The sequence below is a fragment of the Trachypithecus francoisi genome, unplaced genomic scaffold (genome assembly GCF_009764315.1).
Source record: "Trachypithecus francoisi isolate TF-2019V2 unplaced genomic scaffold, Tfra_2.0 Lachesis_group3, whole genome shotgun sequence".
Classification (NCBI taxonomy): Eukaryota; Metazoa; Chordata; class Mammalia; order Primates; family Cercopithecidae; genus Trachypithecus; species Trachypithecus francoisi.
In genome coordinates, this window is record NW_022681468.1 from 104495127 (window position 1) to 104518784 (window position 23658).

The window sequence follows — 23658 nt, forward strand, 5'->3', positions numbered from 1 at the left end:
TAGGTTGTAATCCCAGCTACTTGGGAGGCTGAGGCAGGAGAATCACTTGAATCCTGGAAGCGCAGGTTGCAGTGAGCCGAGACTGTGCCACTGCACTCTAGCCTGGGTGACAAAGCAAGACTCAGTCTCAAAAAAAAAGTCCAGTGTCCAGAGTAGTTGACTGGACACTACCTCAGCCCAGAAATCCATGTAGTCATGTCCTGTTGAAACTCTACCATCCAGGAATGTGTCTCAAATTCCAGGGTGAGGGTCCTTCGCCCTCATGTGTGGTGTGTCCCCTGAGACCCTTTGGAGATAATAAGAAAGGGCCATCTCTGAACCCGGTCAGTTCTGAGATCAGACATGGGAAGTGAGTTTCCAGGGCCTCTGGATGTCAGTAGGGGGCGCCTCCTGTCCAGCGGTAGCTCCAGCCCAAACACCAAGAGCCTCTTCAAGACAGACACTGCCATCCCACTGAATTCCAGACATCTTGCATCTGCCACTGAAACTTAACAACGCAGCTTGGATTTGCCTCGGTTGAGAGGGACCCAATCCACTAAGGCAGCTCCTGAAGCAGGAGGTGGTTGGAGTTGCTTTGTTGGCCTTTCCATTTCAAGAAAGGTCCAAAGAAGGGACCAGCAAAGGAAGTTGAACGGAAGCTCACCACTAGACAGGCTGCGGGAGACCAGAGCCCAGGAAGCCAGAGGCCAACTCTGTTGCCCCCCAAATCCCACCCATTCTTGTTTTTTCACTTCTAGCAGCAACTTCTTTTTTTTCTTTTCTTTTTTATTTATTTTTTGTTTTTTTGAGAGGGAGTGTCACTCTGTCACCCAGGCTGGAGTGCAGCCTCCTGAGTAGCGGGGACTACAGGCATGCACCACCATACCCGGCTAATTTTTTGTATTTCAGGTAGAGACATGGTTTCACCATGCTGGCCAGGCTGGTCTCGAACTCCTGACCTCATGATCCTCCTGCCTCAGCCTCCCAAAGTGCTGGGATTACAGGTGTGAGCCACCGTACCTGGCTTCTGTTAGCAACTTCTATACATAAAATAGATAATAGATACATAGATGATAGATTTTAAAATATCAATATAGCTACTATTTTTATTAATTTACTTATTTATCACCTATCTATCTACCTATCTGTCTATCATCTATTCATTTATTGTTGCCCAGGCTGGAGTGCCGTGGCATGATTATGGCTCATTGCAGCCTCAATCTCCTGGGCCCAAGTGATCCTCCTGCCTCAGCCTCCCAAGTAGCTGGGATTACAGTCACACGCCACCACACCTGGCTAATTTATTTTGTCTGAAGACGGGGTTTCACTATGTTGTCCAGGTTGGCCTCAAATTCCTGGGCTCAAGTGATCCTCCTGTCTCAGCCTCCCAAAGTGTTGGGATTGCAGGCATGAGCCATAGTGCCCAACCTTTATTTTCAACTTTAGACATTATCTATTGACTCTCTATATAACACAGATTTAGCTTTATATTACTATTCTCCATTATTTTCCTCATAATATTCCACTGGGGATCAATTATTCCTCCTGCGTCGGCTGGCAGGGCAGAGCAGAGAGCTGGAGGAGCCTGTTTGGATGACATCCTGGAGCTGCTGTGCCAGCCCTGGGTGGACCAGGTACAGATCTCCTACTGCCTACAGACTTCATCCTGAGGAAGAAATAACTTTGTCTTATTTAAAATCACTGTCATTCAGGGCTCTGTGATTTCCAGTTGTAGCTGATACTGGCTGATACACACTGCTCTTAGGATTTTTGCAAATGTCCTTCCATGACCTGGCCCTGCCTCTGAGCCTTGACTTGCGATACCTCTTGTTTCCCAGGTACGAGCTTCCATCCCTTGCCTCTCAGTAACCAGGCTGGGAGCTCTTGCACCAGTCGTTTCCTTGGCCTGGTATGCTTTTCTCCTTCCACTTCCTCTTACCAACATCCTTCCTCCCATCTCAGCTCAAATGTGAAGGCCCGGCGCGGTGGCTCATGCCTGTAATCCCAGCACTTTGGGAGGCCGAGGTGGGAGGATCACTTGAGGTCAGGAGTTCGAGACCAGCCTGGCCAACATGGTGAGACCACGTCTCTACTAAAAACACAAAATTAGCCAGGCATGGTGGCCCATGCCTGTAATCCCAGTTACTTGAGATGCTGAGGCAGGAGGATCACTTGAATCCAGAAGGTGGAGGTTTCAGTGAGATGAGATCGCACAACCGCACTCCAGCCTGGGCAATAAGAGCGAAACTGCATCTCAAAAGAAAAAAAAATTGTCAAGCCTCAGAGAGGCTCCTAAGCCCATCTAAATTAGGTCCCGTCCCCGGCTGGCATTATCTCCTATTCTTCTGCTTCATAACACTTCATGCTTACATATTTGCCATTATACATTTTTGCTATGTTTTTAAATGCTTGTCTCCCCTACTGGACTGTAAGCTCCATAAGTTCACTCTCATGAACACAGCAAATATAATAGGCAGTTTATAAATATTAGAAAAAAAGGACTGTAAAAAAAAAAAAAAGAGGTACTTTAGTTCAGAGAGGTTAAGCAACAAGCTCAAGTTTACACAGCCAGCAAAGCAGGATTTGAACTAAGGCTTGTCTGACTTGTCCTAAGCTCACCAAATCTGAGAATTTGCATTTTCTTGAACCATTCCCTTCAGAAGAAGAGGATAATTGACTATCAGGTAAACACAGTGTCCAGTCTATTGAATGATTAAATTCCTCATTTAAAAAAAATTTTTATTTATAGCTGGGACTACAGGTGCGAGCCACCACGCCCGGCTAATTTTTGTATTTTTAGTAGTGACGGGGTTTCGCCATGTTGGCCAGGCTGGTCTCAAACTCCTGACCTCAGGTGATCCACTCACTTCAGCCTCCCAAAGTGCTGGGATTACAGGCGTGAGCCACCGTGCCCAGCCAAATTTGATTTTTTAAATAGAGACAGGGTCTCAAACTCCTGGGCTCAAGTGATCCTCTCACTGAAAATTAGCAAGGCGAGTTTTTCATGTGTAAGTTCCATTTTACTGTAAATTTCACCAGAATGAGATAGCCTCCCTCAGTGATCAACTCAGAGGTATCAAGTTACAAAACTAAAACCCAGACCCTGCCCTGGGGTAAATTTCCCAATTTAGTGCCACTCATCAAGGCCTCTTGGACCCCAGCCTGAAGGCCTCTCCATGGTGATAACCCTTGTGTTGAGAGCATCTTTCGCATTTCCAGTGGCTGCTCTCTGGGGTTGGAATGAGCTAGGACTCTCTTACTTCGTATTCTGTACTAATAGTTTTTCTGGTAACATTACTACCCCCCTCCGGTTTTTTGTTTTTTGTTTTTTTTGGTTGGTGGGGGGTGGGCAGAAATCACCCCTCTTTCCCACAGTACCCCTGCTGCCCCAGGCCTCAGGGATACATGTGACTCAAGCCAGGCCAATCCAATTATCTTTCTTGAGTGGAGACACACAGTAACAAAAGGCAGTTGGGATTGAGTCATGAGAAGAGTGCACTTAGGGTGATGGTCAGCAAGTTCCTCAGGCCAAAGTCCTCAGAGCTGCCCTGGTTACCATTGTCCCCTAGGCTTGTCATTCAATTCTTCTTTCAGACCAGTGGGTTACCCTGGCATCCTTTTGTTCTTACTTAAGTTAGAGCCAGTTTATTGCTGGCAGTCAGAGAACTGTAACTGATGGTGACATTCACAGGGAAGATGTTAAAGGACATGGACTCTCTCCTTTTCCCAGGAAATAACAGGGGTTTTGGAATTGGTTATGGAGGTAAGATACGGTGAAGAGCATTGAAACTCCTGTTCCTATTCAGGGATGGGAAAGTAGCAGCCTTTGTACATCACTGGATACTTTTTAAAGCTAAACGATGGGCTGGGCACAGTGGCTCATGCCTGTAATCCCAGGACTTTGGGAGGCCAAGGCAAACGGATCACTTGAGGCCAGGAGTTTGAGACCAGCCTGGCCAACATGGCAAAGCCCTAACTCTACTAAAAATACAAAAAAAATTTAGCAGGGCACAGTGGTGGATGCCTGTAGTCCCAGCTACTCAGAGGCTGAGGCATGAGAATCACTCGAACCCAGAGGCAGAGGTTGCAGTGAGCCCAAGAGTGTGCCACTGCACTCCAGCCTGGATGACACCCTGTCACACATGCACAAAACGAAGCTAGAGGATGATCATTAAAATCCTCCCACCTCAAGGCATGGAATGAAACTCAGGACCTTTCTATTACTGGGTAGAAATTCCCTTATGGCTTGGAGCTATAGAGTTTGTTTAAAAACAAACCCAGAGTCTGATTCTGCAAAACTGCTAGATTCACCACCAATTGAATTCATAACCTCATTCAGTTTCAAAAAAGGGTGGCATCCTGTCAATTGGATTAATGATATCTGGGAGTATTCAAAGGACATAAATAGGACAGCCCTCCAGAAATATTTCCTACCAAACTCCACTACCAGAAAAGGTGTACCTGTCTCTTGCAGAACAAAGCAAACACTTTGGCCATCACTCTCAGCAAAACATCACAAGGGTGGAAAACCAAACACCGCATGTTCTCACTCATAAGAGATAGTTGAACAATGAGATCACATGGACACAGGGCGGGGAACACCACACACTGGGGCCTCTCAGGGGGTGGGGGACTGGGGGAGGGAGGGCATTAGGAGAAATACCTAATATGGATGATGGGTTGATGGGTGCAGCAAACCACCATGGCACATGTATTACCTATGTAACAAACCTGCACGTTGTGCACATGTACCCCAGAACTTAAAGTGTAATAATAATAATAATAAAAGAAAGCAAACAGTTTCCCTCCTGCCCCACACCACAAGTTATACCAGTAACCAGAACCGACACTTAGCATATCCCAGGGGTTGAGAGTCTTAATCAGATCAGGAAAGAGAAGAGTGATATTCTGAAGAAACTGCATGAACTGGCAAACACATTGTCAAAAAATATAGGGTACATTGGTGGACTTTTTTTGTTTTTTGAGACAGGGTCTTGCTGTGTTGCCCAGGCTACAGTGCAGTGGTGTGATCTCAGCTCACTGCAGCCTCGATCTCCTGGCCCAAACAGTCCTCCCACCTCAGTTACCTAAATAGCTGAGACCATAGGCATGAACCCCAACACCTGGTTAGTTTTTTTTTTTTTTTTTTGTAGAGACGGAGTCTCCCTATGTTGCCCAGGCTGTGGTGGACCTTTTAAAGGCTGTATGACCAAGACATAATTTTGGTTCAGGTTGTCTTTATTGATATGTTCACTCACCAGAGTCTACATTCTACATAAAAGCTCAAATTGCCAGATATAGTTCTTACTATTTCAATCTGGACCAAATGTTGGCCCATGCTAAATTATATCAAAAGACCAAACATCCAAGAAAGGCAGGAATTCAAAGATTTCAGAAGATAAAAATGCTTGATTGGGTCCCTGGCATGCACCCAGCCCATCAACCCCTTCAGTGCCCTTTGGCAGGACCCAGAAGATGAGCCCCCTTCTTGTGAATTTATGACAAATAAATTCACAAGGCTCTGCTGATTTTCCTCTCTAGGCCTGGGAGGCTGCTTGGAAGAGCTGCTGGGAATGTGGACTCCCTGATCTCAGCAGCTGAGATAGACAGAAGGAACAAAATAGGGCGCTCATCGTGATGGGCAGGACATGGAAATCAGACCTTGAGCTGTGCGTCCCAGGAATGAAAAAGGCCAGATGCCCCTAGGATATGGCCTAGTAATGACCTTAACTAAAGATTTCTGGGTCAACAGGTCTGTCTCAAGTGCCAAAGTCAGTATCTCCCACTTGATTTCCAGACCTTAAATGGAGAGGAAGTCAAATGTCTTTTTGAAGGAAAAACTTATTTTAACACTTAGATGCATGTTGTGAACCTTCCTTGCAGCCTTCCCCAAAGGGATCTGTATCCATTCATCTGGGACTACAGAAGGAATGGGAAATCAGCAGCTGCCTAGTGCCTTGGTCAAACATATGTGAATCCGAGTGGGAGATAAATCATGTGAAAATGCCAAGGTCTGCCCCTTTACTATAAAGTTCTAGGGGTTGAGGGATCTGTTTGAGGTCAGAATGTTTCCTTCATAATGTAGGACAAATGACTGTATGTTGAATCCCTCACCACTAAGGCCTAATTCCAAGCAATATATGTCACTTTGGGGCATCTTGTTCTAACCCATTTACCAACTGACCTAGAACGCTGCCAGCTTTGGGGTGGGCCTAGAGCAGCCGAAGGCATTCCAGCTGGGAAAGTCTTTCGTGCAGCCAGCTCTGCCATCAGGCCATGTGACCTGGCAGGTCAATGGTACGTGAGGTATCTGTCCATCGGTGGCACACCGGGGAGCCATATATAGCTTGCAGTAAGTCCTGACAAGAAAATATGATAGGAGAACCCAGGATTTGGAGTCAAGCGATGCTCTGGCCGATAAGTAACCATTATCCTTGTGCAAAATACCCCTCTGGCTCACCACTGGGCTCTGGGGGAACCTAAACACTTGGCCCTGGCACAATCGTTGGCCATGCTGCCCCTCGTGAAGTAGTTATCTGACCACCTAGCCGTAAAGTCTGGCATGGCCAGTGCACTCTGTTATCAATGGGACACTGTCGCTCCAGGCTAGGGCTCTGAAGACACCAGCAGGTCATGTGTGGATAGCCTACTCACTCTCCACAGTGCTTCCCCCTTTCTACACTTGTGGCTCTGAGAGGGGCAGCAATTTGTCTTGGCCCTTTTGGGCCCTTGTTCTGGATTTGGATTTGCTTTTCTAACCCATCACGCCTCTCCTGCCATCAATATCCACGGAATTATCAAATGCCATAAACATCATGTGACCTCCTCACATACTGCACCCAACCACAGAATTCCCTTTACAGCTAAAAGAAGAGTAATGGGTTGATGGGTAGGCATTCACTCATCCTCTCAGGAACCCACAAACCAGCAGCAGCTGGCTTGAGAGTGTGGTGAAATGGTTTGTTGAAAATTCAAGGCCGGGCGCGGTGGCTCAAGCCTGTAATCCCAGCACTTTGGGAGGCCGAGACGGGCGGATCACGAGGTCAGGAGATCGAGACCATCCTGGCTAACACGGTGAAACCCCGTCTCTACTAAAAATACAAAAACTAGCCGGGTGAGATGGCGGGCGCCTGTAGTCCCAGCTACTGGGGAGGCTGAGGCAGGAGAATGGCGTAAACCCGGTAGGCGGAGCTTGCAGTGAGCTGAGATCCGGCCACTGCACTCCAGTCCGGGCGACAGAGCGAGACTCCGCCTCAAAAAAAAAAAAAAAAAAAAAAAAGAAAATTCAACTATGGCACTAGAAACAACACCCCAAGAGGCTGGGTCAGGACTGCAGGAGGCAGCATGCGCTTGGAGCCGGCAACCATACCTGGCGCTGTTTCTCCTTCAGAGATAGGACACAGTGTAGAGACGGCCCTGCTATTGCTAGATCTCAATGCTTTTCTTACACCTGAGGTTTGGGACCGGGCTGGTGTGGAGAGTTTAGTCCCCCAGCAAGGAGTACATCCTCAAAGACGTAGTAGCAATTCAATTGAATTGGAAGCTGAGGCAGCCACCGGGCCATTTCAGGCTCATTATAAAGAGGTCATGGGAGTATCTAGAATGATTAACCCTTTCAAGGGAAAATATGATTGCTGTTACGTAAAAGGGGGAAGGAGTAGAGATGGACATGGGAGGATTCCTGGAGTTCATCCTGAGACTGTCATGTCCAATGTAAATGCCTGTCACACAGGTAGGATCACTAAGGAGCTTCAGAACTGAAGGTTTGGGTCACTCCACCAGATCAAAAGTCCATCATCATAAACATGAGTTCTCACGACCAGTTCTAGAAATGGACTGTAGACTTTACCCATTCTTCCTTTCTTGCTGGATTATATAATTTTGGTTGAATATGGTTAATCTACAGGTTGTAGAATTTCAAAATGGAATTGTGATAACACTGAAAGAGGGAGATTATCCCTAGTGACACTGGACTTTGGAGAACAGGAGCTGTGTCATTACCCCTGGAATTCGAGGTTAGATATGATCTTGAATTCCCTAAGCAGAGGGAAATGTGGTTTTGATTATATGTGGGAGAGTCATCATACATGAGATGGGAAGAACAGCATGTGTGTTAGGAGCATCTTCAGGGTTTGCCTACCAAACCCTTTCTACCCTTCTGCACTCCACCATTCTTCTGGTAAGAGTCCACGTCCTTTGGAAAACTGCCTCCCTCCCACTCTATGAAGCCCTGAGCTCCAGGCCAGATTCCTTCACTTGGAATTTGAATCTTGAGTGGAAGAGGACCCACTAGAATCGATGGCAAGCTATGCCAACCATAGCAGCTCCTGGGAGGCAAGCCTTGGAGCTGCCCCAGCTCCCACCCTTCCCAAGGCCAATTGTTCAGCTATTCTTTTGGTTCTGCGAGCTATCCCAGCATCCTTCCCATGAACCCTTTTTCCTTGCTTAAGTTGGTCCAAGTTCTTTTCTGTTGGTCAAAACTCAAGAATCCTAACAGGTAGTCTCTCCTGAGATGGCCTCACACATCTTTGCCTCCAAACATCTGCCAGCTCAGGGTCTGGCATAAAGTAGCACTCAGTATATGTCTGCTGAATGAGTGGGTGAATGAATAAATGAATGAACAGTACTCCAGCTCTCAGTTCACCAAAGTAATCTGGATATACAGGCTGGGAGAGGTGGGGACACACTGGGGCAGAAGATGTGGAGTCACCTGAGCACAGAGGAGGTAGAGAAGTCAGAGATGTTACCATAGAGGGGAAATGTCAGGCGAGGGGAGGTTCCGGGTCGGGGGTGGGAATGAAAAGCTTCTCTGCAGCTTGAGAAGCAGGAAATGGTCAGCAAGTAGCTGAGAGGCAGGTGCTGGTGGGCTCCTGGGCTGGTCTTGCTGTAGTCAGAGACACAGGGCGTTTCCAGAGCCCCCAGCTCTGTGCTTTCTTCCTGGGTGGCTTCCTTTGTGTTCCTCTTCTGAATGAAGAGCAATTCCAAAGGCATAAGTCCCCAGACACCCTGCTAAGGGGCACACAGCAGCAGCTCAATTGTGCAAGAAGCACAGGCTGTCTTTCTGTGGCCACAGAAGACTGCGACTGAACTTCGGTCCAGGAACCAAAATATAGATTCATTTTTCCAGTGGGCCTGAGACTACAGAATGCCCTCAGAGAGCCTGCCTGGGAGAGGGGGACCCTGACTCCGTGGACCTCCAACCACACCAGATGAGGGCAAGCAGGGCACACAATGCTGCCTTTATTGCATTCCAAGGGGAGCAGGCTAGCTGCAGACCTACCCCATCCCAGGCCTCTGGGAGGGATGCTCTGGAAGGACCCAGGCTGCTGGGTCCTTGGGAGCCCATACATGAGGTCCAGAGCTGGGACCCCAGAATCAAGAGCTATGGTTGGGGCAGGGGTCCTAATTCCCAGGCACAGAGACTCTCCTTCACCCAAGTGCAAGGACAGACTGCATCCCTCCTACAATACCGAAGTGTATTCCCCATGGGAAAGGGACCTAGCCCTCCACTCCTGGTTGAGAGGGGATGTGAAATTCACTGTGACCCCACTTCCTTTCAGTGTGGAGTGCAAGGTCTCTCAGAGTCAACACCTCTCTCTGGCTACAGCTGCTAACACAGCTCTCACACCAGCTCTCACCTCATGAGCAAAGAGCCCAAGAGAAGTTGGGGAAGACAGTAATGAAGTGGGGTGAGATGCCAGAGGTTCTGTTCCTCACCTGGGTATTGGTAGGCAGGGAGTGGGGAGCCCTCAAGCAAAGGGCCATGCGCAGAGCCATGAAGGGCAGGCAGCAGGCTGCAGCTGGGCCCCAAGACAGGGATGTGGTGAGGGGGTGCAAGGGAGCATGGGAAGCAGGCGAGTGAGTGAAGGGGGAAGAGCATGAACACACATCATCAAAGGCCACTGCACAAGGACGTGACAGGCTCTGGAAGAGCCCTGAGCCCCATCTGGGCTCAAGGACAGGTTAGTTGCAGGATAAGCTGAGATCAGTGAGCCAAAGTAGCTGGAAGGAGAAGATACCCTGAGAGTCACCAGGCCAGACCAGCAGAGGAAGTCTGGAGCCCTGAGGACAGGCAAGATCAGGGCCAGGCAAAGGCAGGGGAGTAAATGCTGGCCTGCATGTCCTCACTCAGATTATAACATCTGCTGCCTGACTGGGCTGGGGCAAGGGCTTGGGGTGCAGAACTCATGCAGAGGACTCAGGGGAGCCTCCAGCAGTGGCAAAGTGTAAACTTCAAGGAGGGCCTAGGCTGCCAGGCACTCGGAGGTGGGGCCTGCTTGAGGCCTGAGAACCTTGGGTGACAGTGGCACCAGAAGAGGCCAGTGGGCTACGTGCCATGCACCAAAGCCATCTGATGAGGAGCTGATTCACGAGAGCCTGCTCAGAGAGGTCCCCAAGTGGTGCCTCCTTCGTGTACCTTCTCCAGTTAGTTCCATTTTTGGAAAGTCTCATTCCGTTATTCCGTTTCAAGCTGCTTCCTGGTTGGTCTGCTGCCGGGTGGAGGCCCCCAGCCTCCTGTTGAGGCTACCGCATGCCCTGGGCCTTGGAGCCCTCCTCTTGGGTGGGAGGCTGTCCCAACAACTGAGCGGCAACTGGCTCTGAGGCCTGAGGGGCAGCCTTGGAACTTGCAGCACTCTTCCGGGTGCCCTGAGGACTAGGGAGGCCTTTCTTCTGGGGCTGAGGACTCAGTTGGGAGCTTTTCCTGCCAGCAGATGGACTCTTAGAGCCTTTGGCTTTGGCTTGGGGGTGGGCCACCTCAGGGCCCTTGAGGGGTGTTAGCCCCAGCAGCTCACAGTAGGCGTTGCACTGGTGGGAGGAGGCAAACTGGTCCAGCAGGGCAGGGAAGCAGCTTTCCTTGAGACCCTGGTATCTGCAACCAGACAGGAAGAGCTGAGTGGGGGTCCCAAACAGAGACATAGGTCCTTGGGGGGCTGACTCTGGGGTGGCCATCATCAGGATGTCATGCTCAGGGTACATTCTACCCTATCTGATGGTGATGGGGAGTCTCCCTTGGGTGCTACCTCAGGTGGCAGCAGCCAAAACCTGAATTTTTCTTTTTTTAAAAAATAGAGACAGAGTCTCTCTACTTGGCCCAGGCTGGTCTCAAACTCCTGGGCTCAAGAAATCCTCCCTCCTCAGCCTCCCAAAGTGCTAGGGTTATAGGTGTGAGCCACTATGCCTAGCCCAAGGCCTCAGTTTTAAAACTGTGGTCTCATTACACCCTGACACATGGAATCCATCATGCAGGACTTTAACTGGCATAAGGATGGCTTAGCTTCTTAACATAAATTGGAGCAGACTTGAAGTCCACACTCTAATCACAGGGCCCTTACTCATCGGCACCTTGGCAACCATCCTCAAGCGAGAAGGGAGGAGTATGTGAGAGCTGTGAATTGCAGGGGACCCCGTGTGTGGCATCAGTAATAACTGCCACACCAGGCCAGAGATAAGGGGTGGGGACCAGTAACCTCTAGGATGTTACCACATGGCCATGGGTGTGTCTGGGATCACTTGGCCCCAGGTCCAGCACCTCAGGGATAGAGAACCAGAAGGACTTACGACATTTTACACCCAGAGAAGATCCCCAGAGGGCATTCTGTCCCCAAGAACCACTCACCCTCGAAGTTTGGTAGCAATCTGCACATCAGTCATCTTCCAGTCAACCCCTGAAAAGAGAGAAAGTTGGGAGTTGATGCCAGCCTGAGCTGGTTCTAAGCCCCCACGTCTCCTGCAGGAAGAGATATTGGGGTCTTAGAACCACATCTTTTCCTACTGGAGACATGGGGGCTTAGAACCAGCCCAAGCTGGCATCAACTTCCTGGGTGTCAGTGCAGGTGTGTCTTCCAGCATCTTCTCATGGGTCATCACCACCAGCCTATCTCACAGCATGCAGGTCTCTGGATTATTACTAGGAATAATATTCGTATTTTTACAAGTGAGGAGGATAAGCTCAGAGTTAAATGACTTGAACAAAGTCATACTCAGTCATTCAATAATTGAGCTCTGGCTCTGGGCAATGGCCATTTGACTTAAAATAAGGGTTCAGCTTTTTTGGATTCCTAGAGCCAAAACTCTTCCAGCTATGCAATCCTGCCTCTACTGGATCAGACCAGGTCACAACCTGGACTGGCCTCTGGCTTTGAGCTAAAATCTTCTTCCTCTGAACAGATCAGTAGTTTGTCCAGACAAAAGAGAGAGATGGGAATGAGAGGATAAATCAGGGGTAGAACAGCAGAAATGCAACACTACAGAAGATTGGTTTCTGCACTACTTATAAAGGCAGCAAGCAAACAAGAAGTTAAGATGGTCTTCCAGGTTAAGACAGCCTTGGAAGGGCAGAGTCAGGCAAAATGATGATAGAGAACAACGTTTTCACTGTGGTCAGGCCACCCAGGTATCTTAGCATTCACACATTAGGTTTAGGATGTTCTTTCCCCCATTTTCAATCTGTCCAGAGCATTTTTCTAGGAACTTGCCTTTCACTAACAGGGCTGAGTACCATCATATGATAGACAATAACAAATGCGGCCTTTAGAGTCAGACAGACCCAGATTTACATTTCAGCTCTACCACTTTTGAGCTGTGGGAACTCGACCAGTCACTTCATATCTCTAATCTTCAAGTGTAAAGGTGAAGATAGTAATGACCATCTTACAGGGTATTGAGAAGATCATAATATGTGTAGGACTCTAACTTAGTGTTTGAAACATAGGAGTAATGTGATAAATATTAATTTCTTTGTCATTTCTCTTTTGGCATTCATAGCATTCCATTTTGTGTAATAATGATGATCTGTCTCATTTGCACAGAATTTTAGTTTGCAGAAGGTTTTCACAAATACGGTCTCATTTAATCCTCATAAAAAATCTGAATGCTAGGTAGGAGAGACATTATTCCTAAAGAGGGAAAGGAAACTGAAGCTCAGAGAGATTGAATGACCTAACCAATGTGAGCTTCAGTTTTCTTCTTTGTAAAACAGACTCAGCTAGAAGAGAATGGAGCTTTGACTTAAATCAAATTTATTTTTTTCTTTATTATTTTTTTGAGATGGCGTCTCGCTCTGTCGCCCAGGCTGGAGTGCAGTGGTGCAGTCTTGGCTCACTGCAACCTCTGCCTCCCAGGTTCAAACAGTTCTCAAGCTTCACCCTCCCAAGTAGCTGGAATTACAGACATGTACCACCACGTCCGGATTTTTAGTAGAGATGGGGTTTTGCTATGTTGGCCAGGCTGGTCTCGAACTCCTGGCCTCAAGTGATCCACCCTCCTTGGCCTCCCAAAGTGCTGGGATTACAGGTGTGAGCCCCCACGCCCAGCCAACTCTAAAGCCTTTCTACTATACCACGTTATCATCTTATAGTAGAAACTGGTCTAGTCATCACAGCTTCTTGAGGACAATGACTATTCCTAATTTAACTTTTTATTTTTTCAATATTTAGTAGTGGTTGGATAGAAAAAGGATGGAAGCATGAATTTATAAGTCAACAAATAGGTTGACTGATAATGGCTTAATGTTACCTAGCCCTCCCTCCCCCCAGTATATGGAGTTATATATATAATAATTATTGTACAATTTAACCCCAGTGAAACACACATTTGAGTCAGTTTTATATCTCTGGTCTTTAGTTTTCTCACTTATTTACCACAGACACAAGATTTAATAATGCATGATATTCCCAGCAACCTCTCCTTCCCCCAAGCATTTTCTCTGTGCCTCTCCCCTGTCCAGTTCTGCTTAAAGACAGTAGGCCTGGAGAGAGCTGGTTGAAGAAGGAAGGAGGGTTCATGCCTGCTGGCCTTCCTTTGTTGGGGAGTTCTGGGTAATGAGGGACATAGGAGTAAAACTAAAAAGAAGCGAGACTAAGTTGCTTTACATAACGAAAAGCTAACAAAGATGGAGGAGGAAGAGAGACAGTAAAGCTACTGTGCTAAAATGGAAGGGAGAGTTTGGGAAGTTTGGAGAGTGAGAAAGTCTACAGCAAAGCTGCAGGGAAGGGAAGAAGGGAGGTTTTGAAAAGAGTGGTTGTGGGTTTTGAATTAGACCCCATGTAATGATCTTTGAAATAAATTTCTTTGTAATTTTAATTGAGCCTGGACTGTGCTCCTTTAAATGCAACTGCAGTGATAGACTAGGCTACATGAGGTATGTATTAGGGTTGCGTGCAAAATGGTCCCTGTCCAATCTACTTTACAAGATTATTGTGAAAAGCAAGAAAGAATAAAGACAAAGGTGCTTTGTAAACAATCAGTCAAGCACCATGGCTCTGCCTCCTCTGCACGCTTTCACATCCATGCACATGCACACCCACGCACCCTCACACCCTCATACCTGCCAAATCTGTGACAAGGAAGCTGCCATTTGTCCACTGATACAGCCAGTGCTGGAAGGTCTGGCATTTCTGCATGGCCTCAGAGCTGCTAGATGCTGTCACAGCCCCAGCACAGCCCCATTCCCGGGAACAGTAAGACTCCAGGGGCTTGCCCAGGTCTTCCTCCAGGGTAGCATATGGGATATTGTTTGCAGGCCGGTAGATCAGATACAGTGGGATGATCCTAAACATAGTTTCACCCTGCAGTAAGCAAGAAGTATGGCCCAGAGAGCTCCTCCCTCCCACCCAATTCTGTATTCTTGGACCTAAAAGAAGGGGCCTTCCAAGAATGGAATTCTCAACTCTGAGCCCAAAGGACAGCAAAGGAAAGCAACTCCACCCTGAGTTCAGGAAAGGAAATGGTATTTTTGGCTTCAGAGTCCTGTCCATTCTCCTGGTTAGTGGGATTAGAACAAAGCCCTGCTATGGGCATAGGCAGATTGTGTGGCTTGGGTGAGGGACTGAGGCACGTATGTATCAAACAGAAGGAGCATCTTTAGAGAGGATTCAACCAGATTGTGGTTCTCTGCCAGTGGGACCCCAGGTATGCAAAGGTCAGAGTTCAAGTCTCAAAATGGAAACAGTTGCCATTTATAGCCGACTCCTACAAAAATCCACACTGACTCCGCCTGCCTACCACAGAAGGGTCCTGACCAGTCTGTCTAGCTTAGCCCACCCCATCACCTTCATGGAGTCCCAGAAACTGCTGTGCCCAAACTCTGCAATCAGCAACATCTGCGCTAAAGAATGAGGAACAGGGGTGGGCAGGAGGAGACTCAAGTCCAGAGCAGAGGCTTTTCTCAAGTGAGGAGTAAATGAGGTCTCTATTTCTAGATTTTTGTGAGGCCACCTCTGAGCTGAGCACGGGGCTGTGAGCCTATCTGCACATGGGCATAACCCAGGTTGCCCCTGGGAGGCTGTGAAATCACTGTCTTTGTAAAAGCCCAAGGCAACAGTGCTGCACACTGCACATCCTCCTCGCTGCGTACTTACTCAGGCACCTCCCCAAAGCCAGGCGCGGCCCGGGCTTCTGCTGCAAAGATTTTGCAGTACTCCCTACTCATGTTCTGGATCTTGCACCCCTATGGATAAGGGAACCAAATATGATCAGCAAAGAAATTCCCCAGTCCTCCACTGTGTCTACCCCTATTCTGTTAGAGAACCGAGCGGAGGATCCCAGCCCTGGGGGAGGAAGGGCTTACTCCTCCCTGCTCCCCACTCTGCACCTCATTTTCCTCTTTTGTATAACAAGTGGCTTTCGACTTCTTTTCAAACTGAGATTTTCAAAGTGATTTCCAAACTATTTTCAGGAGTTCTAATGGTATGTGACAGTGCCCCAGAGACCTCTCTGTGGAGAACCAGGAAGACGGTCCACCCCACCCACAGCACCACCCTTTGATCCCACATATAAACAAGGCTTCCATAAGAGATTATGTATGGAGCAGGGTGAAGGTTTCAGCTGCAAATATAGAGTTTGAAAACTATGGCCCAAGTTGTTTTGAAGCTCTCAAGCTCTCTGAGGCCAAGCATCTGAATTCTGGGCTGCATCTCAGGCTTTCCACAAGGTCCATCCTAGGAGCCTCATAAGGTTGAGATTGAGATGCCTTCTGCCTCGATACTGGGCATCCCAACAGGACCTAGGCTGGGAAAGGGTAGGGGGTGAGTGAGTAAAGGGATAGGGCGTGAAGATGGGACATAGTACCTGGATGGTGACGTCGTAGTTTCTGCCCACGAGAGAAGTCTCACTGCTGGGCCCAAACACAAGCAGGCTGGACACCTTGATGATGCACGTGCGGCCCGACTCGAAGATGGGTTCCAGCCCGTAGATGACCTTGGCCTGGGAGGCCTTCCGAAGGACACACCCATATCCACCCCCTCGGAGCTCCTCGCTTACCAGTCGCCCAAAGAGCTTGTCCCCCCAGCAGCCAGAGTCAGCCAGACCCTTAGCAAATACCATAGGGGTCATCTCAATCTCTTCTCCAACTGAAGAGGAACAGGAGAAATGTGGGACACCAGGAGCTCCTGTCTGACCAATGTGGGGCTCACAGGGAAGGAAAAGGCCAGAAGAGCCTCCCACCCTGCCAACCTGCTGGGCTCACTTTCTGTTCACGCCTGCTCTTTGGGCACATTGAGTCCCTACCAGACTATGAGCTCCTTGGGGCAGAAACTCTACTTGATTCAACCCCTGCCATCTAGTGGTACCTGTGTGGTATCCATCACATAAACCCTGCCTTCCACAAACGCATTCTGAGCACTGTCCAAACACAGTGTTCAGGATGTGCTTGTGGAAGGCAGGGGTTTTCTGTGGCAATAGCAATCAATGCAGAATACCAGAATTACTTTGTTTTAGAATTCATTGTTTTGATTAGATGAATACATGACTCCATTTCAACCAACATGTTTGACTGAAACAAAAAGTTTGCAGGACAAATCCAGCAGCAGTGAGTGCTCAAATTGTGACCACTAAATATAATTTCCCATTAAAGGGAAACCAGAGCTTTCTAAAGAAATGGTTGATTCCAGGTCTAGGCAGAAAGTGTACAGCAAGGACCTGAAATATTGTGTGAGACCAGAAAGCAAGAGAGCTAGCAAAAGCTATTAGAGACTTGGCAGAAGGACACAGGGGCCAACCTGAAGGGGCTCCCTTGGGCCAAAAAGGAAACAATCTTGGCAACAAAAATAATTGCTGCAACATGTTGAATATATCAAATATGTTAAAAATCCATGTATTCATAGTGGTGACCAAAAAAAAAAAAAAAAATCCAATCTCCTCCCTCAAACAATAACCTCACTGGTCACCTATGGAAAATGGTAGGGCACCAGCTCATTATTCTAGTAACTAAAGGGAAAAGAGCAAATATTTATCCTTCATTTCCTGTTGGAACTTATGTATTGTGATAACCAAATAATCATCCCTTTTTTACAGAAAAAAATCAGCTAATGAATGAAGAAGAAAAGATCAAATTAAACTATCTCCATGTTGCAACTGCTAATGAAATAATAGATTTAGGCAATAATCAGTGACTGCTAAAACCCCTAGATAACAATAGGGTTTGTATCAGATTGTTTTTAACTTTAAAATGGGATGGATCACACAGATACCACCTGAATGAACCAATGACCAATCTTAACATTACTAAAACGGAAACCATCTGACATTATGTGCCTCCAGATAGGATACAAAAGGTATACACAGCACCTGTGAGTTATTCTTGCAAAAAAAAAAAAAATTCACACCTGAATCTGACCGAACATCTAAATCTGATTACCAATTTAGAAGATGCACGTGCATGGGGGAGCATGTTAAATGGGAATACAATCAACAAAATCCAGAATGTTAGAAATTCTATACCAATGACTTTAACAAATACATGGCAAAGGAAAAAAACAAATAAAGTAGGAGAAACTGTTAAATATTAAGAGAGACTTGGGAGGTGCATCAGCCAAAAGCAATGAGTGGTTCCTGATTCAAATAAACCAACGTATATGAGACATTTGGGGAACTCTGACTGGATGTTTGATGATATTAAATAATTATTATTTAGTTTTGAGGTTGAGGTTATATTTGATATTGATTAAACTTTATTCGATTACTAAACAAAAGTCAGTAATTGGCACTTCGGGAGGCCAATGCAGGCGGATCCCTTGAGGTCAGGAGTTTGAGACCAGACTGGCCAACATGGTGAAACCTGTCTCTACTAAAAATACAAAAATGAGCTGAGTGTGGTGGTGCACATCTGTAATCCCAGCTACCGGGGAGACTGAGGCACGAGAATTGCTTGAACCCAGGAAGCAGAGGTTGCAGTGAGCCAAGATCATGCCACTGCACTCCAGCCTGAGTGACAGTGAGACTTCATCTCAAAACAAAGTCACTAGTTGGATAAATGAGTGATTGAAAGAGTGAGTGAATGAAGGAATTAATGCATTTGTTAGCAAGTATAGCTCTAAACATCTTTTCATCACTGGCTGCCTTCACAGTCCCAAGCCTTAGCCTGTCTCTTGCAAGAGCAGTACATATCCATCCCTATTTGAGCCCTTCAAATGTGTATCAAACTTTGCAGGTATTTCATGATCACCAGGAAGTTTGCTGAAAATGCAATGTTCCTAGGTCCTTCCTAGGTCATTAAAGATGTCCGTAGTGCAGCAGGGACCAGGAAACTGCATTTCTAACAGGTTCCCTGTGTGAATCTAATGCTGGGGTCCACAGAGTACTGTGAGAAATCCTGGGTAGGAGCTGGCAGGACAAGACATGCCCTGGTGGCCAATTCTGCCCTGGATCAAAGACTCTGACATGGACAAAGGGCACAAGGGTGAACTAACTCCGGTGCGGTGGCCCCCTTGGCCACTTCTTCCCCCACAACCTTCTGATACAGCAGTCCTCCTCTATCATCTCCCCAAGTCATATCCTAAACTAGGAGGCAAAGGCGAGCAGTATGTGGATTGGGATCAGACTCCAAGCCCTTAAAGAGGGTCCTCCCTGCAGATGGCAGGGGTAGGACCACCCTGCCTTCCCCAGGGGGGCACCATACCTTCACCTTCTTCTCTGGAGATGAATCCAGACAACACTAGATACAGAAAAAGAAGAAAGCAGCGCCTTCAGGCTGCTGTGCCAAGAGACTGCCTTCTCTCAAAGATGACTGCTGCCCACCCCCCAGGAGCCAGGCCAGGCTGAGACCCCGGGCCGCAGGGCACACTCACCCTCAGGGCTGAGGCAGAAGTCGGTGGAGGCCGAGCCGTGCTCGTTGTGGATAGTGCACCGATACACGCCGCAGTCTACGGGGGAGGCCTGCACGATGGCCAAGGCCGCCGGCCCCTCGTCCCCTGCGCTGCAGATTGGAGACCCTACTCATGAGGGCCATTGCCATGGCATGGGGCAGACTGTGGTCCTAAGCATCCTTGGAGCCCACTCTCAGAGACTGCTGAGAACCCCAGCTCTGAGAACTCTGGGGAAGCAGTGCAATTCCAGGGCCAAGAGCTGGTACTGAAGCCCACAGATCTGGTTTGCAGTCCTGACACTTACTAGCTGTGTGGCTTTGGACAAGTGGTTTAAAGAATGCTGAGCCTCCATTTTCTCATCTCTACTATGGAAATAAAAGGACCTCCCCTGGTTATTGTGAGGATTAATGAGGCAATAGGCTCAAAGCACTAGGACAGTGCCCAACAGTATTACTGCAATCAGGGAGCCAGGTCAGGTGATGGTGGTATCGTTGGCTTACCTCCTGCCCACCTCGCCCACTGGGCACTGATCCTTGGCCCATGTCAAGACTGAGTCACTAAGAATGTTGAAAAACTGGCACCAGAGTTTCAGGCTACCGGAGGCATCAGGAAACTGCTCTACCCGAATCTTCCGGATGACCTGTGGGGCTGAGAGCAGGGTCCAGTCAAGAGGGGAATAACACCTCTCCTCTGGCCATATCTTTGCTTTCCTGGGTGTCCTTGGTGGAAAAGGCTGGGAGAAAACAGGATTCAAGTCTCCACACAGACCAACCAAGGTGCCTCACAGCCCCCAGGTGCTTCCTGCCTGTATCTCAGGCTTCTGCCCTGACCCCCAAAGCACACATCTCAGCTAGACAGAAGCCCCTACTCCACCTTGACCCCAGGCTGGGAGGGCTCCTAGCTGAGGACCCACACAGCAGTTGAGACAGGAACTTCAGTTTGCATTCTAGGTCCCTAACTCTAGAAGCCTGCATTTGAATCCTGTCCCCACCACTCTGTAATCATGCTACAACTCTGTAAAGGGGGATTGGTGATGATGGAGAACTAGAACGCTACTGAAGCCAGGCCCTGTGCTAAGCACTTCACCTATTCCGTCCCATTTAAGCCTCACGTCATTGCAAAGGTGGTACTGTTATTTCCACTTTGTGGAGTGGCAGAACCAAAACAAGAACTAGGCCTTTCAGATTCCAAAGGCTGTGAGAGAAGGGTACCTTTACCAAGGTAATTTGTGAATCCTGAGGAGGGATATGCTATCTGTCATGGGGTGGTGCTGTTAGCAGCAGCAGCGTGCTTTCCATGGCTCCATGGCGGCCCTGTCCTGTGATGCCATCCCCCGCCTCCCTCCCCATTGCTCACCTTTCAGCAGGTCTTTGGCTTTCCTGGGCTTGGCCAGTGTCTCCTGCTTGCCTTCATCCAGGGCCAGCTCTGTGTTCAGACCGCCAGCCTTGGGGCTGGGGCTGAGGTCTCCTGCCGCCAGCTCCTCCTCTGCCCGAGGCACCTCCAGCATGCTCGCCTTTCTGCCCTGCGTAGGGGAGCGTCTCTCCCGCCCTGGAGTCCCTGGGGACCCAGGCACCAGGCTTTTCCTGGGCCCCCGGGGGGAAACGGTGGGGCTCTCTCTTTCTTCAGGTGTGGTCTCCTCCCCATCTCCTGCTGCTCTGACCTTAGGGAGAAATCTCTTCCTCCGGGCCCCTAGAGCCAGTTCCTCAGGTGTAGCTGCTGGGAGACCTGTCAGAGCCTCCCCTGGGAACTTCTCCTCTTGGGAGGGTTCCTGGGCTATGCTCTCTGTTGAGGGTCCCTGCCCAGGGACTGCCTGCCTACCTGCCTCCCCCAGCCGATCACCCATGCTGCTCTCCTGAGAGGCCCCCAGGAGGCCAGGCCCCTCAAGGGAAACCTCTCCCTCACCCTCACTGGCTCCTTCTGAGGCCAGCCCAGGGCCCTCCTCGTCTACCACAATGGCAGGGACAGTGAGGGAGCTGGGACCAGGACCCCAGGAGCCTCGGGTAGCAGCAAGGGCCTGGTGGCCAGCCTGCACCTCGCGGTCCAGGAGGCCAGTGAGGCGGCGGGAGGTACAGGGGCTCAGCAGCAGGGTCTGTGCACTCTGCACCAGGTGGTTGTTCTCCACACGCTCCAGGATACGCCTCGATGTCCGGGGACTCAGCCCAGCCACTTCCACAGTGGGTGTCAGAGTGGCTGAGGGCGCCAGACCTCCGGTAGCTGCCCCGACCTGGGACTCTCCCCCTGCTCCACTCGTCTCTGTGCTGGACAGCTTCAACAGCAGAAGCAGGTAGTTCTTCAGGGAATCTATGAGGCCAGGGTCACAGCTCCGGGGACCTGGGGTCCGCCCCTCCACATCTGATACCTGGGCACAGGCCCCCTCACTGCTGGTGGCCATGGTTTCTGGTGGGTGACTCTGAGTGGGGGTCCCTGGCCCCAGGTGCAGTGTTGGGGCAGAACTTATCAGGGCCTGATCCTCAGAGGGCAGGAAGGCAGCCGTGCTCCTGTGCTGAGAAGTCAGGGTACTGCTCGGCCCCTCCTTTGGGCTAGCAGTCAGCTCAGTTCCAGGAAGAGAAGGCATTGTGGGTACCTCCTGGCTCAGGCCAGCTGGAGGACAGCCACCCTGATCCACACACGGCACTCCCCCTGGCTGCTCCTCCTTGGGGCACTGGAACGGGCTGTCCTCCTGCTTGGCCTGGACTGGCCCTGATGACTGTGGCCCTTGGCATCTCTCTCCTCCCACCTGCTCCACACTCCCTTCATGCGGCGGTTGTGCTGGGAGCATGAGGTTCCCTGACAGGGGACCCAGCACAGTTTGCTCATGGTTCCTGGACGCTGTGACTGCTGCCTCCTCAGATCTGGGTGGGAAACCAGGTTTTTCTGGGACACAAGACCCTTCTGGGATCTGTGTAAAACATTCAATACTCAGAGGAGCTCTAGGACCCTCTGTAGGTGGGAGTTCGGGGGTTCTGGATGGTGGGCCAAGGCTGGTCACTGCCTCCTGCTCTGACTGACCTTCCGTGGCTGTGGGCGCACTCCCCGCTGACTGCATCCCCTTCTCTTCCTGCATCCTTCTGTCTTCCTGTGTGCCCTCATCTGCCTGGGCCTTCCTGTCTTCCTGTACCTTCTCACCTGCCTGTGTTGTTTCTAGCTGTGTCTCTGCCCTTCCCTGTGTCACCATGACCTTCTGTGCACTCCTGTCTGACTGTGGCCTCTTCCTTTCTTGTGTCCCAGCATCCACCTGTGTCTTCCTATCTGCCCGTGTCCTCTGGGCTGTCTGTGTTCCGTCTCCCCTGGTCCTTCCATCCACCTGTATCTTCTCATCTGCCTGCACATTCTTCTTGCTTCCATTTCTCTGGTTAGCAGATGTTCTCCCATCCTCCTGGGTTTCCATATCCATGGGTTCAAAGATACCTTGACTGTCAGAGGTGCTACAACCAATGGAAGCTACACCAGAGCTGCTGCTAGCCGACACAGTAGGAGCCATGGTTGTCTGGCATTCCAGGACCTGAGAACACAGGGACAAAAGCAAGGATTTAACTACATGGACATTCAGATCTCTTTCCAATCTGGCATCCCAGCCTCCTCTGACCTCATCCACAACTGCTCTGATGGGAATCTTGCTGCCTGGTTTCTCAGGCCCGCTGGAAGTTGGGAGGCAAAGACATGTGACAAATTCCCAAAGCCCCATCCATGCCCACCCACCCTAATCTCTGATCTCAGTATCTGGACTGGGGAATATCCAGCATCCAGACCCAGCTCTTGCCCTTCCCACCTCTTCCTGAAGAAATCCTGCCTTTCCTGAAAGACCTTGCTCATGGCTTATTCCACCCCTCACCCCTACCATATGAAGGAGAATATCCTCTCCCCAGGGTTCCCAGAGCAGTCCTTCTCCTGTGGCACTACTTGCCTTGGATAGAATTATGGGTGAAGTGAGACAGTGCCAAAGGATGTCCCAATAATGGCCTCAATGTCCCGGCATCCACCGGTAACATTGAGTGAGTGGTAATAATGGATGCCATCAAAGCAGAGAGGATTATAGTAATTCTGAATGGCGTCTATGCCAGGAAATTAATGAAACATTATAATGTTACCCTTTTGAACATGTATTTGCAAAGCACTATGCTAGGCCCCTGTAGATAATATCACCCCACTTACTCCTCATACAGTATGACTACTTAGGAGAATCAGCCCCATTCTAGAGATAACAATGACAAGAAGGCATGCGATCTGTCCACCATCAGGTAGTCAGTAAGTGGCGGAGTTCAGATTTGCAGCTGGGTGTATTTCGCTCCAAATCCCAAGCTCTTTGTTGTTATATCATATTGCCACCCACTTTTAAAGGACTTCCTGTCAAACATGGTGGCGTTTAACAGTGATTTGCCTCTTTTCCTCCAAGATATCATCAAAACCACTAAAGTAAACATGAAATAAACAAAGCAAAATCCTTTGTTAGTGAACTGGAGGCAAATAAAACCTATTCTCAAAAAACAAACAAAAGGATAACAGAGGCCAAAAGCCAACAGATGCAGACCCTGGGAAGCTGAGGAGGAGCAAAGTGATATGGGGAAATAAACAGGGCCACAGCTCAGCGCACGGGGAG

General features: G+C 49.1%; 1 protein-coding gene across 5 annotated transcripts in view; it reads right to left on the reverse strand.

Moving 5' to 3' along the window:
* Positions 1–7258: 7258 nt before the first annotated feature.
* ALPK3 (alpha kinase 3) overlaps positions 7259–23658 on the reverse strand; it is a 60796-nt gene continuing 44396 nt past the window's right edge. For all 5 annotated transcript variants that reach the window (XM_033190904.1, XM_033190906.1, XM_033190905.1 and 2 more), the window contains 9 exons: positions 20418–22563; positions 19562–19709; positions 19044–19171; positions 18875–18910; positions 16048–16328; positions 15339–15427; positions 14306–14529; positions 11597–11645; positions 7259–10849 (listed from right to left, as the gene is read on the reverse strand). In XM_033190904.1, the coding sequence (XP_033046795.1) occupies positions 10504–10849; positions 11597–11645; positions 14306–14529; positions 15339–15427; positions 16048–16328; positions 18875–18910; positions 19044–19171; positions 19562–19709; positions 20418–22563 (3447 nt within the window). In that variant the 3' untranslated portion in view covers positions 7259–10503. The remainder of the gene's footprint in view (positions 10850–11596; positions 11646–14305; positions 14530–15338; positions 15428–16047; positions 16329–18874; positions 18911–19043; positions 19172–19561; positions 19710–20417; positions 22564–23658) is intronic.